This window comes from Mobula hypostoma, chromosome 12 (assembly GCF_963921235.1).
Source record: "Mobula hypostoma chromosome 12, sMobHyp1.1, whole genome shotgun sequence".
NCBI lineage: Eukaryota > Metazoa > Chordata > Chondrichthyes > Myliobatiformes > Myliobatidae > Mobula > Mobula hypostoma.
In genome coordinates this window covers 104598261-104618702 of record NC_086108.1, presented here as the reverse complement: position 1 = coordinate 104618702, position 20442 = coordinate 104598261, and the positions used below count along the sequence as shown (strand labels likewise).

Here is a 20442-nt window from a genome sequence, read left to right as displayed (position 1 = left end):
CCTCTGCGTATGTGTTTCTGGTCTCCTGCTGCTTATTGTATTGTGTATATAGAAGGTGGATGTTGGGTAGCAGCACCATGCGCAATGCAAGAAGCTACAGATTTGACGTGTTGTACTTTCAAAGATGCTCTTTTGCACACCACAGTCATAACACTTAGTATTTGAGTTACTGTCACCTTCCTGCCAGCTTGAACCAGTCTGGCCATTCTCCTCTGATCCCTTTCATTAACAAGACATTTTCTCCAACAGAACTGCCACTCATTGAACGCTTTTTTTGTTTCTCACGGCATCCTCTGTAAACGCTAGAGACTGTTGTGTGTGAAAACCCCAGGAAATCAACAGTTTCTGAGATACTCAAATCACCCTATCAGACACCAACAAACATTTCACAGTCAAAGTCACTTAGATCACATTTCTTCCCCATTATGCTGTTTGGTCTGAACAACAACTGAACTTCTTGACCATGTGTGCATGCTTTTATGCTTTGAGTTGCTGCCAGATGATTGGCTGATTAGATACAGTCATTCCAGGACCCCCTGTGGATACCAAAATCCGCGGATGCTCAAGTCCCTTACATAAAATAGCGTAGTATTTGCATATAACCTACGCACATCCTCCCGTATACTTTAAATCATCTCTGGATTACTTATAATGCCTAATACAATGTAAATGCTGTGTAAAATAGTTGTTATACTGTATTGTTTAGGGAATAATGAGGAGAAAATAAAAGTCTGTACATGTTCAGTACAGATGCAACCATCGTAGCTCTTCTGGGAACGCTGATGCTGCCTCGGCATCAGCCGATGCCAATTCTCCTGTGATCTTTAAGTTCTTGAGGCTGTAACGCTTCACCTAGCTAGCCAGCTATCCCTTACTAGCCTTAAACTCCCTCCTCCCGCTCACAACACAAGTAGTGAACGAACGAGATGCGAGGCGAACAATGCTCAGACAACGAGTGTTGGAGAGAGACTGAGGATCTGTGAAATGGTGGGAGGCTACAACAGGGCATGCCTACACATCACTTCTTTCGCGTAGATTCAGTGTAGTGCTCAGCGCGCAGCAAATTCAAGTTTTGCTTTTTGCAACTTCCTGGAACTTTTTTTCGAATATTTTCGATCTGCGGTTGGTTGAATCCGCAGATGCAGAACTCGCTGATACGGAGGGCCGACAGTATTTGCATTAACAAACAGGTGTTCAGGTGTACCTAATAAAGTGGCCACTGAATGGATGAACGGATGTACTCTGTCTCAAATCTGTTTTCCTGTGTATGTAGGCAGTGGATTCTGGACAGCATCTCCATCACTGCAACTCAAGATGCTATTCAATTCATCCGAAACAAAATTGAACAGGACGAACTTTCGCAGATCGAGGCAGCCCAAGCACTGTTTTTTGTCCTGCACTCCATCAAACCTGACTGTCACGGTGTGGACAATGCTACGGTAAATATTCACTTCTCTGCTCTTAGAGGACCAGGACCCCACCGGGACCCAAATCTGAGTTAACAACCCACTGTTCACAATATACTACACCCCTAGCTCTGCACCGGCACTGTCATTCATTGGTAGATAGGCTTATTATTGTCATATTTACCAAGGTAGAGTGAAAAATCTGTCTCACATACGGTTCATACAAATCAATAGATTGCACATTGCATTGAGGTAGTACAAGGTAAAACAATAACAGAATGCAGAATAAATTGTTACAGTTACAGAGAAAGTCCAATAAAAATAGGCAGTAAGGTGCAAAATCATAATGAGGTAAATTGTGAAATCAAAGAGTTCATTTTAACATACTAGGAACACAAGTCTGAGTTAACTCCCCACCATTCACACTAAGCTTGTTCATTGGATAATTGGCTTATCATTGTCACATGGACTGAGGTACAGTGAACAGCTTGTCTTACATACGGTTCATACAGATCAAATCATTAAACAATGTATTGAGGCAGAACAAGGTAAAGCAATAACAACGCAGAATCAAATCACGGTGCACCCACACAACATATACCACACACAGCACATAAAACAAAATATTACCACAAATAAGTTAATAAAGTATAATTCAAAATGCTTGTAGTGTGTAGTACAGGCAAATTTTTAAATTATATTTTCTTAACTTATTAATGGTAATATTTTGTTTTATGTGCTGAGTTAACATAGAATTCCCCATTTTAGACGAATGACCCTGTCACTCAGAGGGTCTGGAATCATTAGAACTCTCTTCCTCAAAGGGAAATGGAAGAAGGTAGATAGACGCTGGTTAAACCAGAGGGGCAAGAGATTACAATCATAGATCATACAACATGTACTCGGTGGTTACTTTATTCGGTATCTCCTATACCTAATAAACTGGCCACTGAGAGTATGTTTGTAGTCTTCTCCTGTATCTCATCCACTTCAAGGTTCGATGTGTTGTGCATTCAGAGGTGTTCTTCTGCACACCACTGTTGTAACACATAGTTATTTGAGTTACTGTTGCCTTTCCTGTCAGCTGTCAACTGGAACTGCCATTCACAGGACTTTTTTCTGGTTTCTCGCACCATTTTCTGTAAACTCCAGAGACTGCAGTGCATGAAAATCCAGGACATCAGCAGTTTCTGAGATAGTCAAACCACCCCATCTGGCACCAACAATCATTCCACGGTCAAAGTCACTTAGATCACATTTCTTTCCCGTTTTGATGTTTAGTCTGAACAACAACTGAACCTCTTGACCACGTCAGCATGCTTTTCTGCACTGAGTTGCCGCCACATGATTGACATTAAGGAGTAGGTGTACAGGTGTACCTAGTAAAGTGGCCACTGAGTGGAGAATATTCCAGCACAGTATAGGCTCTTCAGCCCAAAATGTTGTGCTGACCTAAGATCAATTGAACTCTTCGTTCCATTTTTCTTTATCATTCGTGTGTCTATCTAAGAACCTCTTAAGTGCTCCTAACGTATTTGCCTCTACCTCTATTTGCACCCACCACTCGCAGCATAAAGAACTTAACTTTGATATCTGTCCCTATTATTTCATCCAGTCACCTTAAAATGATGCTTCTTGTATTAGCCGTTTCCACCCTGGGAAAAAGTCCCTGGCTGTCCACTCAATCTGTGCCTCTTATTATCTTGTACTCCTCTATCAAGTCATCTGTCATCCTCCTTTGCTCCAAAGAGAAAAGTCTTCCTGGCGAACCTGTCGATCTTGTTGGCGCCAGCAGCTCTCACCCTGCGGCCCCAGCAGACTACTGTGTAGAATAGGATGCTGGCTCCCACTGAGCCATAGAACATCTGCAGCATAGCACTGCAGACATTGAATGACCAGAACCTCCTCAGGAAGTACGGACAGCTCTGTCCCTGCTTGTGCAGAGCCCCTGTATTTTTAGTCCAGTCCAGTTTCTTGTCCAGGTGGGTTTCCAGGTATTCATAGTCCCAAATGACTTCCACATCTATTCTCTTGATGGAGATGGGAAATCAGGGTGTTTTCACCTTCCTGAAGTCCACCACTAACTCCTTTGTCTCAGTGATCTTGAGCTGCAGGCGATTCAGCCCACACCACTCAACAAAGTTGTCCGCCGCTCTACTGTGCTCAGCCTGTTGACCCCGGCTGATACGGCCCACAACTGTCGAATCGCCTGTAGGTGGCAGGTCTCTGAATTGTATATGAAGTCTGAGGTGTAGATGGTGAAGGGTCAACAGGCTGAGTACAGAAAAATAATAGCAAAACAACAGCAAAATAACAGCAAAACAAGCCCCTTTCATACCTCCCACCCATCCACGTACAGCGACAGTCCATAAGCTATAGGAGCAGAATTAGGCCATTCAGCCCATCAAGTCTGCTCTGCCATTCCATCATGGCTGATCCTGGATCCCACTCAACCCCACACACCTGCCTTCTCGCCATTTCCTTTGATGCCCTGGCCAATCAGGAAACTATCCACTTCTGCTTTAAATATACCCATGGACTTGGCATTCACTTACAGTCTGTGGCGGAGCATTCCACAAATTCACTACTCTCCAGCTAAAAAAATTCCTCCTTACCTCTGTTCTAAAAGGTTACCTCTCAATTTTGAGGCTGTGCTCTCTAGTTCTGGATACCCCCACCATAGGAAACATCTTCTCTACATCCACCCTATCTAGTCCTTTCAGTATTTGGTATGTTTCTGCGGGATCCCCCCACATTCTTCTAAATTCCAGAGAGTACAGGCCCAAAGCCAAGTGCTCCTCATATGTTAACCACTTCATTCCTGGAATCACCCTCATGAACCTCCACTGGACTCTGTTCTCCCAAAACTGTTGACAATATTCCAAGTGTGGCCTGACCAAAGTCTTGAAAAGTTTCAGATTGTCCCCTTGTTTTTATATTCTATTCCTCTTGAAATAAATCCCAACATTGCATTTACCTTCTTTACCACAGACTCAAAATGTAAATTAATCTTCTGGGAGTCTTGCACGAGGACTCCTGAGTCCCTTTGCACATCTGATGTTTGAATTTTCTCCCCACTTAGATAATAGTCTGCACTATTATTCCTTCTATCAAAATGCATTATCATACATTGCCCAACAATATATTTCCATCTGCCTCTTTTTGCCCATTCTTCCAATTTATCTAAGTCCTGCTGTAATCCCATTGCTTCTTCAGCACTACCTACCCCTCCACCTGTCTTGGTATCATCTGCAAACTTTGCCACAAGGCCATCAATTCCATTATTTAAATCACTGACAAACAAGGTGAAACAGGCCTCAGCAGCATCATAGGTTCATTACAACTGATCCACAACATTCACAAGAAAAACGTAACTTATACAGCATTGTAAAAAGAACATAAAGGGAACAGAAACAAATTCATTGTTACATAAAGTGGTGACAGTGTTGCTACACTTGCATAATGGTTCGGGTTGTGCGGGTTGTTACTGGATTTGAATGGTCAAAGGGAAGTTGCTATTTAAACTAGTGGTGTGGGACTTCAGGCATCTGTACCTCCTGCCCAGTGAGAAGATCATATGGCCTAGGTGGTGGAGATATTTGATGATGGATGTTCCTTCCTCGATTAATCTGAGGATTCTGTAGTCTTCAAGGTAAGAGATCCACTTCCTGTGTGAAAAACTCATCAGAAGAGTGAAACTTGCCTCCTGGTTCTTATGCACTAAAGTGACAGTGAACATCTCCGTGTAACACACACAAAATGGACGAAGAGCTCAGCAGGTCAGTCAGCAACTTTGGAAACGAATAAACATTCAACATTTCAAGCCGAGAGCTTTCATCTAGAGTGGAAAGAAAGGGGGAAGAAGAGGCCCAAAACATCGACCGTTTATTTGCATAGACGCTGCCTGACCTGCTGAGTTCCTCCAGCATTTTGTGTGTATTGCTCTGGACTTGATGTCAGCAAGACCAAGGAGCTGATTAATGACCTCGGAAGGAGGAAGTCATGATCCAGTCCTTGTCAGGGGATCAGAGGTGGAAAAGGTCAGCAAGTTTAAATTCCTGGGTGTTATCATTTCAGAGGACCTGTCCTGGGCCCAGCACTTAAGTGCAATAATGAAGAAAGCATGGCAATGCCTTTACTTCATTAGAGAATTGCAAAGATTCGGCATGACATCTAAAACTTTGACAAACCTATAAATGTGTGTGGGGCATGTATTGACTGGCTGCATCACAGCCTGTTATGGAAACACCAATACCCTTGAACGGAAGATGCTCAGAAAGTAATGAATATAGCCCAGTCCATCACGAGTAAAGCCTTCCCCACCAATGAGGACAATCTACGTGGACCATTGTCGCAGAAAAGTAGCATCCATCATCAGGGACCTCCACCTCTCGGGTCTCTTCTTGCTGCTGCCATCAGGAAGAAAGTACAGGAGCCTTAGGATTCACATCACCAGGTTCAGGAACAGTTATTACCCCTCAGCCATCAGGCCCTTGAACTAGAGTTGATAACCTCACTCAACTTCACTTGCCCCATCATTGAACTGTTCCTCATATTCAAGGACACTTCATCTCATGTTCTCAATATTTTTTGCTTTTTTATTCCTTTTTTCTTACATATTTATACAGTTTGTTGTGTTTTACAAATTGGGTGTTTGCCCGTCCTGTCCTTACATATTTACACAGTTTGTTGTGTTTTACAAATTGGGTGTTTGCCCGTCCTGTTTCATTGACTCTATTATGGTTCTTGGATTTATTGAGTATGCCTGCAAGAAAATAAATGCCAGGGTTGTATAAGGTGACAACCATAATAAAGTTTGATAATAAACTTTGATAATAAAGTTACTTTGAACTTTGGATTGCCAGCTACTGTAGAATCTCTTATGTTAGTGAACATTTCTGTTTTTTTAAGGAATTTCTGTCCAGCCCTTACATGAACAAGAACCCCTTCCTTCGCAAAATCACCTTGCTCTCATATGGATCTTTGGTGCAGAAATACTGCTCGAGAGTCCAGATTTGTCCTGACCAGGCTATCAAGGTATGTGAGTATCGGAAACCTGGTCTGGTTGATTGCATGAGAGTGTGGAGAAATGGGGATGGTTTCTATAATGGTCCTTGTAGAAATACTCATCCTGATCTCATAGACAGAAGAGAATTCACTGTTACATCTAGAAAGTGCAGTTTCATACCAAGCATTTTGCTTGCGCCCGATTCAAGATTCATTTCCAGTACACAAATGTAAAGAAGGATGAAATAATTGTTACTCTGGATCAGCACAAAAAAAACACAGAAGATAAATACCACAAGAATAAATAAATATAAATGCATAAGGTAGCTCATATACATAGATTGATTGAATATCCATAAAGTGACACTAGGCATAAAGTGTCTGTAGATAAGGTGATTGACAGGAAATGATAAAGTAGTGCTGGTGGGGGGTGGTGTGGAGGGGTGAGTTAGTGAGTGGAGGTGTTGATTAGCTCCACTGCTTGGGGAATGTAACTGTTTTTGTATCTAGTGGTCCTGGTGTGGATGCTACGTAGCCTCCTTCCTGATGGGAGTGGGACAAACAGTCCCTGAGCTGGGTGGGTGGGAATCCTCCTGGTGTCACTGGTACCATTCTGTGTATGTGTCCCTAATGGTGGGTGGCCTGGTATATATACCTTACACTTTATACTTTATTGTCACCAAACAATTGGTACTAGAACGTACAATGATCATAGCGATCTTTGATTCTGCGCTTCACACTCCCTGGATTACAAATATTAAATATTAAAGATATTAAAAATAGTTAAAATTAGTAAATATTAAAAATTTAAATTGTAAATCATAAATAGAAAATAGAAAAATGGGAAGTAAGGTAGTGCAAAGAAACCGAGAGGCAGGTCCGGATATTTGGAGGGTACGGCCCAGATCTGGGTCAGGATCCGTTCGGCTGTCCTATCACAGTTGGAAAAAAGCTGTTCCCAAATCTGGCCGTACGAGTCTTCAAGCTCCTGAACCTTCTCCTGGAGGGAAGAGGGACATAAAGTCTGTTGGCTGGTGGGTCGTGTCCTTGATTATCCTGGCAGTACCAGTAACTTGGGTGGTTTTGACCACCCATTGGAGAGCCTTTCTGTCTGCTGTAGTTTCTGTATCATGTAGTGATGCAGCTTGTTAGGATATTCTTTACTGTACATCTGTAGAAGGATGTGAGTATGAATGGTAGGGCAGGTGATCTGCCCCTGCTGTTAATTTTTATGTTTTATACATTTAAGGTGAGAGGGGGTTAAGTTCAAAGGAAATTTTTGTGGGTCAGTTTTTTTTTTTTAGCACAGAGTGTGCTGGGTACCTGAAATATGTGAAGGCAAACATGAAGGAGGCATTCTTGGATGGGGAGGTGAACGTGCAGGAATTGAAAGGATATGCACAATATGTAGGCAGAAGACACTAGGTTAGTTGTACATCTGATCGGCACAACATTGTGGCTCCTAGGGCCTGTTCCCTTGCTGTACTGGTCTCTGCCGAGCAACACACAGACAAAATGCTGGAGGAACTCAGCAGGCCAGGCAGCACCTATGGAAAAAAGTACAGTCGACGTGTCGGGCCGAAACTCTTCATAAGGACTACTTCTCTTGTATTTTGTATGTGTTGCTCTGATTTTCAACACCTGCAGATTTTCTCTTGTTTGTGGTCTCTGTCGATGTGCTTTGTCATTGAATTCTCGTCTTATTTTAAATTTTATTGAGAGGTGCAGCCTGGTAACAGGCTCTTTTGTGCCCAATGAGCTCATACTGCCCAATTAGTCCCATGTGACCAACTACCTGCTAACCCATACAGCTTTGGAATGTGGGAGGAAACCAGAGCACCCAGAGAAGACCCATGCGGTTATGGGGAGAACGTACAAACTCCTTACAGACCAACACACACAAAATGCTGGATCAGGTAGCATCTCTGGAAAGGAATAAAGATTTGACGTTTGGGGCCGAGACCCCCTATCAGGACTTTTTAATTCCTTTGCACAGATGCTGCATTTTGTGTGTGTTAATCTGGAATTCCAACAGCTGCAGAATCCCCTGTGTTCATGATTTGCTGTGGTGGGATTTGAACCCGGGTCACTAGCACTGTAATAGTGCTATGCTATCCACTATATTACCGTGTCTTCTTTTCTCTGCAGCCAATCCATGACCTTGTAGTTGAAGCTGGCAGCAGGGGTCATGAAGAAGAAATAATCCTGGCTCTCAAAGCCATTGGCAATGCAGGCCAGCCAGCCAGCCTGAAGCGCATCCAGAAGCTCCTGCCAGGATTCAGCAGTTCTGCCAACAGCGTCTCAAACAGAGTCCAGATGGAGGCTGTGATGGCCTTGCGTAACATCGGCAAGAGGGAGCCACGCAAGGTGAGAGAAATGGGTTGGAAGACTGGATCTTGAGGATAGCACTGTGGTTGAAGAGTGAGTGGTGGGGGTGGGGTGATATTTCCTGCCACCCTTTCAATGTTAGCACTCAGTAGGCGATTGATCGGAAGTTCAGATCAAAGACCGAAAGTTGATCGGAAGCCCAAAAATTAGGCCTGACGGCCAGAGCCCCAAGACTGCAAATCTCTGCGAGTCTGCTGGGGATATCAAAGGCCTAATATCTGTGAATCTACAGGGGATGTCGAAGGCCCAAAGTCTACAAATCTGCTGGGGATGTCGAAGGCCCAAAGTCTACGAATCTACTGGGGAGGTCGAAGGCCCAAAGTCTACAAGTCCACTGGGGATGTCGAAGGCCCAAAGTCTACGAATCTACTGGGGATGTCGAAGGCCCAAAGTCTACAAGTCCACTGGGGATGTCGAAGGCCCAAAGTCTACGAATCTACTGGGGATGTCGAAGGCCCAATGTCTACAAACCTACTGGAGAAGTCGAAGGCCCAAAGTCTACAAATCTGCTGGGGATGTCGAAGGCCCAAAGTCTACGAATCTACTGGGGATGTCGAAGCCCTATGTCTACAAATCTACTGGGGAAGTCGAAGGCCCAAAGTCCACAAATCTGCTGGGGATGTTGAAGGCCCAATGTCTACGAATCTACTGGGGATGTCGAAGGCCCAAAGTCTACAAATCTACTGGGGATGTCGAAGGCCCAATATCTACAAGTCCACAAATCTTCTGGAGGTTGGAGGCCAGAGAAAGTGGCCTGCCTGAGATTAGAAGATTGGGTATTTGCCCTCAGCACATCGTTGGGTGTATTAACAATATGACCAAAAGACATAGGAGGAGAATTCAGTCCACTGAGTCTGTTCCATCATTTGATCATGGCTGACCCATTTCCCTCTCAACCTCGTTCTCCTGCCATCTCCCTGTAATCTTTCTCGCTCTAACTAATCAAGAACCTATCAATGCTGCAACTTACCCACCAACCACAATTTTGTCCTATCATCTCCTGGCCTTCCTGACAATCTCACCACACGTTGCCTCTGTTTATATATCAACTGCCCCATCCTCACCCCTATCACTGTTTACCATCTCCCTGGCAAATTTCAAACCCTCCCCAACAGCTCTAGCAAACCTGCCTGCAAGGATATTGGCCCCCTTCAGGTACGGGTGTAACCCGCATTCTTGTTCAAGTCAATAATCCAGAAATCTGAAACCCTGCCCCCCCACCCCTGCACCAATTCCTCAGCCAAGCATTCATAGACCAAATCATCTATTCTTATCCTCACTGGAGTGTGGCACAGGCAGCAATCCAGAGATTACTTCCCCGGAGGAGTTCCTGCTTTTGAACTCCATTTTCCTCCCTATGTCATTGGTGCCAATATGTACCAGGACTTCCGGTTGCTCATCCTCCCCCTTTAGGATGCTGTGGGACCGATCCCAGGCATACCTGACCCTGGCACTTGGGAGGTAGCATACCATCCGGGCGATGCTCTCTATTACATCCACAGTATCTCATGCTTACTACTCTAAGGAATCCCATATCACTACTGCAGTCCTCTTCTCCCCGTTCCCTTCCAAGCCACAGTGCCAGAGATCCTGTCACTGCTGCGCGCTCCAGTAGGTCGTCCTCCCCAACGGTATCCAAAACGCTATACTTCTTATTGAGGGGAACAGCCGTAGGGATATTCTATACTGGCGGCCCAGTTCCCTTCCCTCTCCTGACATGCACCCATTTTCTTGCCTCCTGCAACTTAGGAGTTACAGGGAGGTAATTATTTCTATCTATCACTTCCTCAGTCCCCGTATGAGGCTAAGGTCAGTGAGCTGCAGCTCTAGTTCTTAACGCATTCTCTGAGGGGCTGCAGCTCGGTGTACCTGGTGCAGATGTGGCTATCCAGGAGGCTGGAAGTCTCCCAGAATTCCTACATTTCACACAAAGGACACAACACAGCCCTGGAGCCACTCTCAATGCACTAATTATGTACTAACAGACAAAGAATGAAGAAGAAGAAACTTACCAGATACGTACCTCACCCAAGCCTGGTGGGCCAAAGCCTCTCCACTCTAACACTGCTTACTCCAACAATGGCCACTCCACTTGTCCCTGCCTTACTTTTATTTGTCCTTGCTAATGAATTATGATTTGATTGAGTCACTGGAAAATGTCGAAAGCCCATGAGCGTTAATTTCCAAATCTCACTCACAGACCTGTGAGTCACCTCCTCTCTTGCTCCTGATTCGACTGAGCTGCTGGAAAAGTTGGTTTGTTAACACAAATGATGCATTTCACTGTATGTTTCGATATACATGTGACAAATATAGAGTATCTCACTCAAAGATCTGTAAGTCGCCTCCTCTCTCATCGTGATTCGATTGGGCTGTTGACAGAATTTCAGAGAAGTTGAGCAGCTTGGAACTTTTTTCATTATAGTTTGGGAGACTGAGGACTGACCTTAAGAGAGATGTATAAAATGATGAGGGCCGTAGATAGTGAATATGCACAGTTTTTCCCCAGGGTTTAGGGGTCAAGAACTAAAGGGCACAGGTTTAAGGTCAGAGGGGAGAGAGTAGGAACCTGAGAGGCAACTTTTTCACCCAGAGAGTGATCTGTACCTGGAATGAGGAAATGATTGAGGCAGATACATCAACAAAATTTAAAAAGCACTTCAGCAGGTACATGACTAGAAAAGATTCATAGAGTTATGGGCAAATGGCACAAGCTTAGATGGGATTCTTGGTCGGCGTGGACCAGTTGGCTGAGCTTCTGTGCTGCAAGACTCAAAGACACTAATCGTTAAAGGCATCTTCCTCTGTCATATTTTCTACAGTGCACTAATAACACTGGACAACTAATTTTTTCAAAAGTGTTGCTACCTCAGAATTTTGTTTTTTGTTTCTGGTAGACGCTTGAAGCTGAACACAAAAATACTTTCAGACTATTGGTATCACATAGGCATTTGGAGAAAAAAGAAATTAACTTTTATTGAATATAACGTATTAAATTACATAAGTGCTGACACTTCGCAATGGTTCAACGAAGCTAAAAATGTTTTGTTGATGATTTTTGTTTGTACTCAGTGTCTGAGGCTTCTCACTTGTGTCCAACAATGCTGAGCCAGCATTGATGGATTGCAGTTGCCCTGATACCACTTCTCCATGACCACAACATCCTGGTGAAACCTTTCAACGTCCTCATCACTGACAGCAGCAAGATATGCAGGGAGGAAGTCTTAAACCGGAATGCAGAAAATGAATGACATGTTGCATTTCATGGTTTTGTATGCTTGCAGTATGTAGTTTGGTGCACTAGTTGCCAAGGAGATTTTCAACAACATCCTTGAATGCCTTCCATGTGATTTTCTCTGGTCCCACAAGAAGTTTTTCAAATTACCTGTCATTAATGACCAGCTTGATTTGTGGACCAACAAAAACGCCTTCCTTAATCTTGGCATCAGTTACTCTGACTTGAATTCTGAAGTGAAATAACAAATATGGGTAATTTCAAAACATGGTGTGTGACAGAAATTTCATGGAGATTTTCATGATCTATAAGATACACCCAAAAGTATTAAGGAAGCAAAATCTTTGTTGTCCAGTGTAACGGCTTTTTAACCCTAGAACCCTCTGGCAGGTCCAGTGATCATGAAAGGTGTGATAGGAGGTTCAAGATTCAATATTGTTTAATGTCATTTCCAGTACACAAATGTAAAGGAAAATGAAATAATTGTTAGTCAGATACAATGCAGCATAAAAAAACAACACAATCATAAAAAAACAATAAAGATAAACACATAAGATAGCTTATACAAATGGATTGATTGTACAGGCACAGGAGTGTCTGTACATAAGGTGACTGACAGGAAAAGATGGTGGTTGGGGGTGTGGGCTGGGGTGGAGGTGTTGATCAGCCTTACTGCTTGGGGAAAGTAACTGCTTTTCGGTCTGGTGGTCCTGGTGTGGATGCTACATGTCCTCCTCCCTGATGGGAGTGGGACAAATAGTCCATGAGCAGGGTGGTTGGGATCCTTCATGACATTGCTTGCCCTATTCCAGCATCTTTCTCTATCTAGGTCTTTGATGGTGGGTAGGCTGGTGCCAGTGATGCTTTGGGAAGTTCTGACTACGTGTTATAGAGCCTTCCTGTTTGCCGCAGAGCAGTCTCTGTTCCATGCAATGAAGCAGCTTGTTACCATGCTTTCTGCTGGTGCATTTGTAAAATGGAGTGAGTGTAGATGTGATTGTCCAGGCTCCTCAGAAAGTAGAGGCATTGGTAAGCCTTCCTGATGGTGCAGGGTGTGTTCTGGGACCATGAGTGGTTGTGTGAGATGTGCACTCCCAGGAGTCTAAAGCTGCTCACTGCTGCGCCACTGAGTAAAGAGGGGTGTGAGTGACGCAAGCTCTCCTGAAGAGGGATGGTAGAAACATAGGTCTTACCACTTGCGACCATTCTACATAACCAAAATCCTGACCATAATCTCTCACACAGGTGCAAAACATCGCCATGCAGTTACTTATGAACAAAAAGAACCGTGCAGAAATGCGAATAAGGGCCTTTATTGTGTTGGTGGAAACCAAACCATCCATGGCCTTGGTGGCCACAGTGACTGACGCATTGATCAGAGAGACCAACTTGCAGCTGACCAGCTTTGCCTATTCCTACATGAAATCACTGTCGGGAACCTTAGTGCCAGAGCAACAATCACTGTGAGTACAGAACAATCTCACGCCAGTGAGCTATTATGTTTTTAAACTGTAGCTTATAACATATTTACTTACTACCCACTAGACTACTGGTGTTTAGGACAGCAATGAAGGTCCTCCATCTCTGTCTGTATAGAAGGATTCTTCATTGCTGTTTCCATAGCAATTGTTTTTTGACCAGTCAGGGTTGTTAGCCCTGAGCGGAACCCCCAAACCTGGAGGACCAGTGGACCACCCTCAGCCTGGTCTCTACTGTTTGACCTGCCTGGCATGGGTAACCCTACCAAGAGCCAAAGCACAAGGCTCTGACTCCAGCCAACATAGCTCTCCAGGTCATTGAGGCAAACCCTACGACAAGGACGTAATCCTCTTGGAGGAGCTTATAACAGTGATTAGGACATTTAAGAGATTCTTAGATAGACATGTGGATCAGAATCAAAATCAGGTTTATTATCACTAACATACAGAGTCCACTGCCAAGAAGGCCCACCAGTGCCTTTACTTCCTGAGGAAACTAAAGAAATGTGGCCTGTCCCCTAAAACCCTCACTAATTTTTATAGATGCACAGTAGAAAGCATTCTTCTAGGGTGCATCACAACCTGGTATGGAAGTTGTTCTGTCCAAGACCGGAAGAAACTGCAGAAGATCGTGAACACGGCGCAGCATATCACACAAACCAATCTTCCGTCCGTGGACTCACTTTACACCGCACGCTGTCGGAGCAGTGCTGCCAGGATAATCAAGGACACGACCCACCCAGCCAACACACTTTCCGTCCCTCTTCCCTCAGGGAGAAAGCTCAGGAGCTTGAAGACTCATACAGCCAGATTTGGGAACAGCTTCTTTCCAACTGTGATAAGACTGCTGAACGGATCCTGACCCGGATCTGGGCCGTCCCCTCCAAATATCCGGACCTGCCTCTCGGTTTTTTTGCACTACCTTACTTTCCATTTTTCTATTTTCTATTTATGATTTATAATTTAAATTTTTAATATTTACTATCGGTTTGCACTCCAGGGAGCACGAAGAGCAGAATCAAATATCGCTGTGATGATTGTACGTTCTAGTATCAATTGTTTGGCGACAATAAAGTATAAAGTATAAAGTATGGATGTGCATCTCACAGGAGAGAGTGTTAGAGACAGAAATAATCAGAATTAGAATCAAGTTTATTATCACTCACTTGTGTAACTTGTAATTTGATGTTTTGCAGCAGTGGTGATGAGCAGATGAAACGTTACTATAATTTTGCACTACTTATTACTTGAGGAGGGGAAAAAGCTTTTCCTAAAATGTGAAGAGTGGATCTTCGGGCTCCTGTACCTTCTCCCTGATGGTAATGAGAAGAGGACGGGGTTCCTGGGTGCATCATGGATGCAGCCTTTTTAAAATAAATACTGCACAAAGAGGACAAAATGTTGAGGTAGTGTCCATGGTTCATAGACTGCTCAGAAATCTGATGGCAGAGAGGAAGACATTGTTTCTGATCCATCGGGAATGGGTCTTCAGGCTCCTGTACTTCCTCCCCGATAGTGGTTTTGAAGAAGATATGTCCCATGTAGTGAGGCCCCGAATGATATATCAGCTTTAAAAGCTCATACTCAGATAAGAAGAGCTTGAGATAGAGGGAATGAGTTTTTGATGCACAATACCATCACAAGGGAATGAAAGCCCTCCTCTGCTGTGAATACTTATGGATCTACCAGTGTCCCTGGGCTATACAGCTCCGTGTCTTTGTGGCCCTATAACCTGCAGCTGAACAAACACTTCCCTCCCCTCTGATTTTTGCAGGGCTGCCGTTTTCAACACCGCAGTCAAACGACTGAGTCGGAAGTGCGACACTCTCAGTTACCAGTACAGCAAAGGAATACACTTTGGCTTGTTTAGTGGTAAGTGGGAGTGAGGATCTGTCGCTGTTCTCTTTATTGCTGTTCCTTTCTTTGCACTCTTTTACAAACGAACAATGGGAAGAAGTTTCAGCAGTGAACATGGTGGCAATTCATCCCCCCCCCCAATCAATGTCACAGTAAAGAAATATTGAATAATAGTATTTAATTTAACATAATTTAATAATATTAATAAAGCATTAACAATAGTTATATTAGTAAATACATACCGTGTGGGCGGCATGATAGGGTGACAGCTAGAGTAATAGGATTATGCCGCCAATGATCCTATTTCAATTCCCACCACTGTAAGGAGTTTAAACATTCTCCGCATAACGGATTTGTTGTCCTCTCGGTGCTCTGGTTCCCTCCCACTCTCCAAAGACGTACAGTTATGGTTAAGTTAGTAAGTTGCAGGCAAGCAATGTTGGTGCCAGAAGCATTGCGATACGTGCGGGCTGCACTCCACACAATCCTTGAGTTGTCGAAGCAAACGACACATTTCACTGCATGTTCTGCCTCTTGTGTGTACCATTTCAAAGTTGTGGCCTTGGGTTTCAGGTTTCTGTTTTAAACCTAGACATCAGGAAACTACATTCAGTAAATCTGAGACTTGTAGAACAAGGAAGATAGAGGGGGCTGTTTATTTAACAAGTTTAAAATGTGGTGTTGATAACAGCACAAACCTGGTAGATTTGATCTTTTTCATAAGCACAGGAGATTCTGCAGTTGCTGTAAATCCAGAACAACACACACAAAATGCTGGAGGAACTCGGCAAGTTAGGCAGCCTCTATGGAAATAAATGAACATCAACATTTTAGGCCAAGTGGTGATAAAGTCAGCCTGAAATGCTGACTGTTTTTTCATTTCCAGAGATACTGCCTGACTTGGTGAGTTCCTTCAGCATTTTGTGCACTTTAATCCTTATCATTATATTTTTATATCTTTAAAAACACTCTACCTTATATATCTCATAATTTTATATTCTGCATCCGACACTCAGACAAGTCTTTTTTTCGTGATAACAACTTTTAAAAGAGAGTTTGGGCAGGTATATGGATAGGAAAGGTTTAGAAGATTATGGGCAATATGCTGGCACATGGGACAAGCTTGAATGGGCAGTAAGGATCAGTTGGTCTGAAGGGCCAGTTTACACGCTTTATGACTGTGTAACTCTTTAGCAGAACCATTTGAATGTTGAGAACTATTCTTGCAGATTGGTTTCTGGCTGGAATCGATACCAACCTTTATTTACTGAAGAAATTAGATGGTATTCTTCCAACTTCAGCCATAGCCAACTTCAGACATTATGGCCTTGGAGCTCTCATGGACTTTCTGGAGGTAATTCTACCGCGAAGTATCTGTCCGCATGAGTTGTCACCTGCATCCGACTCTCCAACTGTCAAGGTTACTGACGAACATCTGGTTGTCTTTATAAAGGTTGGTATCCATGTCGAAGGAATAGAACAAGCCTTTTCAAAGAGCAAACCAGCCTTCTGGAAGGGACCGAAGAAAAACAGCACGGAGCGGATTTTAGAAAAGGTAAGGAGGATGATTCTTCATTCCACAGTGCGCTCTCATGGTCTGACGACCAAAATCAGCATCAGGTTTATTGTCACTGATAAATGTCACGAAATGTGTTGTCTTGTGGTGGCTGTACACAAAAATTACTACAAATTAAAGTAAGACGTATGTACTTGCTGGCTTCTCCCAGCACGTACTTGGGTGGGTTGGCTGTGAATGAAAAGAATACATTTCACTGTTTCGATACACGTGTGATGAATGAATCCGAAATCTATGAGGATTTATTTATTGGAAAATTACTCCAATGATCTGGACAAATAAGAAAAAGTGATTTAAAATCCTACATTCTCCATTTGGTAACTTGAATTCAGTTCTTTAAAAATCTAGAAATAAGAAACTACAATCAATTAAAGGTTCAAAGGTTAATATCAAAGCATGCACCCATTCACAGCTCTGAAATTTGGATTCTCCAGATAGCCACAAAACAAAGAAAGAACATGAAAGTCATTCAAAGAAAAACATCAAACCCATCCCCCCCGGACAAAAAAAGAACGACATCCCAATCATCAACCGCCACCCCCCCCCCAAAACCAATGCCTCCACACAAAATGGAATAGGAACATCAACCCCCCAACCCACGCAAAAACTAACAGAACTGCACATCAACCCCCAATCATTATCCCCTCACGCAACAAAATGGAAAAGAAACAGGTGATAAAAAACACAGAACATGAAAACCATAAGGCTGTAAAAGTCCACAGTCCATAAACGCAATAGTCCAATCCATAAGTGCAGAATCACAATACCATCCTACGATACCACCAACAGTCAACGAAAGAGCAGGTTACCATACGAGGCAGAGGCCTACCCACCTGCCACAGCGACAGGCTGCTGACAGGCGCCTTCCTGGAAACTGATCAAAAGGCAGGCAGTCGGCACTGAAACTCTCACTTGCCTTCTGCATTCATCTCGATGTCTCAGCCTTCCTCGATGCCTTTATCAGCTATTAATGGATGCTTTCAATGGCTGGACAGAGTAAAACATCGGTTCATGCCTTGTCTCGAAGTTTCTTCACATCGAAGCCATCCAAGTACGCACTCACTTCCCGGAATCTTCTTGGAGACGGCAAAGCGCTGGATCACTCACACAACCTCCAAGCTGTGAATCACAGGCTCTAACAGGCCCAGAAACATATTTAAGGTGAAAAACAGACATTAAAGAAGTAAAAAAAGCTATCTTCATGAGCTATCTGAAAGATGTCAACTGAGAGAGCATTGCACGTTGGTGGATTACTTGAAAAATCCACAAATTTCCTCTGATCTATTTCTTCATCTTATGCTCATTACTCCACCTGAGGCTTAGATCGCCAATAGCAGCTCACCGGGGTCCTCGGTCCTGGGCCAAAGGTTCATCAGCTCCGTGGCTTCTGTTTGCACAACTTCATATGTCTTCCTGGCGAAGATAAATTCCTTTCCGAGGAACGAGGACTTTGGAGATTCTGTTGGCATTTCTGTGGCACTGGCTTTTTACGGGATGGAGTTGCTAGTCCCATGTCCAACCCTCCTCCTCACACAGCTGGGGCAGGAGAGGGATGCAGACAAACTGCTGGAGGAACTCAGCAGGCCAGGCAGCACCTATGGAAAAAAGTACACTTGATGTTTCAGGCTGAAGCCTTTCAGCAGGACTGGAGAAAAAAAGCTGAGGAGTAGGTTTAAAAGGTGGGAGGGGTGGGGGAGAGGGGAGTGAGAAAGATCAGGTGGTGGGTGAAACCTGGAGGGGGAGAGATGAAGTAAAGAGTTGGGAAGTTGATTGGTGAAAGAGACAGAAGGCCATGGAAGAAAGAAAAAGCTGGAGGAGCACCAAAGGGAGGCAATGGGTAGGCAAGGAGATAAGGTGAGGGAGGGACAATACCTTATATTCCGTTTGGGTAGCCTCAACTGATGGCATGGACATTGATTTCTCAAACCTCTAGTAATGCCTCCAACCCCCCCCCACCCCTTCACCATTTCCATCCCCTTCTCCCTACCTGAAAGTTCTAATCTCTTACAGAAAATGCTGGAAACACTGAGCAGGTCAAGCAGCATCTGTAGAGAGAGAGAGGTAGAGTTATAATTTCAGGTCAAAGACCCTCTCCTATTTGCCTATCACTCCTCCTCAACTGGACCACCTATTATTTGTCAGCTCACACTCTATCCTCTCCCTCCACCTTTTTATATGGGTGAACTCACCTCTGCCTTGCAGTCCCGATGAAGGGGCTCGACCCAAAATGTTGGCTGTCCATTTCCCTCCAGAGATGCTGCCCTGACCTGCTGAGTTCCTCCAGCATCTTACTTGTTGCTCAAGGTTCCAGCAGACTGCGCGTACCCTTTCTGACTTGCTGAGTGTTTCCAGGATCTCCTGTTTATTTTATTTCAAGCACTTTTTTTGCTGACTTCAGAATAAGCGTGGTTGTGAGCTCCCTTTAAATCACTGGTGGATCTATTGCCGCAGCATTGTTGGAAAGTTCTAGAATGTCCCCAGTATAGAGGTACATCCTGATTTGTCACTTGGAGAGAAACTTGTCTGCAAAATCCCGATGGGTTGTCTTGGTCATTTCCTTTGGAAGGGCAAAGCCATGGATTTGGAAAACCTTGGTGAGTTCGAGACACCAGATTCTACAGTTGCTGGATAGCTGGAGCCACACACACAAAATGGTGGAGGAACTCAACAGGTCAGGCAGCATCGATGATGGAAATGGACAGTCAAGATCTTGCATCTGGACTTCAGTTTGTACCCTCAGCCCTCTGACTCACTGACGTCCTCTGGTCTCATGCCTGACCCCAGCTCTAACCCCGACCATATCTTCATCATCCCCTCAAGCCTTCGTGAGTTGTTCAATTGCACCATGTAAATGGTACACACTGTGGCTATGATTTTGAGAAAGGTCAATCAATGACCCAGCCATTATCCTTCCTCCTATCTACAACTGACACATGAACCATTCATTCCCCATCAGATCGTGTCTAAGGGTAATTCTCAGTTTTTTGTTGTAGACTTACAAAGGTTCCACATTGCTTCCTCCTCTTCTCTTGGTCTCCCTTTAGGTGTCTGATTGGAAATCGATGCCCGCAATTAAACCATCGGTGAGCGTTTACATCAAACTGTTTGGCCAAGAGATCACTTATGGCGAGCTCAACCAGAATGATATTCAAGAAATCATGAAGGTATGAAATGAGGAATTGAAATTGCTATTTTTTTGGATCCTTTTAAGAGCAAAACTTGAAGTTTCTAACATAGGCAAAAGTTCAGAATTTAAGACCTGATAGAAGTTTACAAGATGATGAGAGGAAAAGACTGGGAGACAGACAGAATCTTTCTCCAAGAGTAAAGATATCAAATGCTAAAGAGCAACGCTACAAAAAGCTGAAGGAGTTCTGTGGATCGGTCTGCATCTATGCAAGGACTTGGACAGATTGGGAGAATGGGCAAAAAAGTGGCAGATGAATACAGTGTAGGAAGTGTACGGTCACTTTGGTAGAAAGAGTAAAGGCACAG

The 20442-nt window shown here is 43.8% G+C and overlaps 1 protein-coding gene across 1 annotated transcript in view; it reads left to right on the top strand.

Annotated features, from left to right (window-relative positions):
- Nucleotides 1–20442, top strand: part of LOC134355055 (vitellogenin-like) — a 147182-nt gene that overhangs the window by 37856 nt on the left and 88884 nt on the right. The window contains exons 9-16 of the mRNA XM_063064754.1: nucleotides 1274–1439; nucleotides 6318–6443; nucleotides 8562–8780; nucleotides 13282–13499; nucleotides 15289–15386; nucleotides 16601–16725; nucleotides 16825–16926; nucleotides 19992–20111. Of these exons, the coding sequence (XP_062920824.1) occupies nucleotides 1274–1439; nucleotides 6318–6443; nucleotides 8562–8780; nucleotides 13282–13499; nucleotides 15289–15386; nucleotides 16601–16725; nucleotides 16825–16926; nucleotides 19992–20111 (1174 nt within the window). The remainder of the gene's footprint in view (nucleotides 1–1273; nucleotides 1440–6317; nucleotides 6444–8561; nucleotides 8781–13281; nucleotides 13500–15288; nucleotides 15387–16600; nucleotides 16726–16824; nucleotides 16927–19991; nucleotides 20112–20442) is intronic.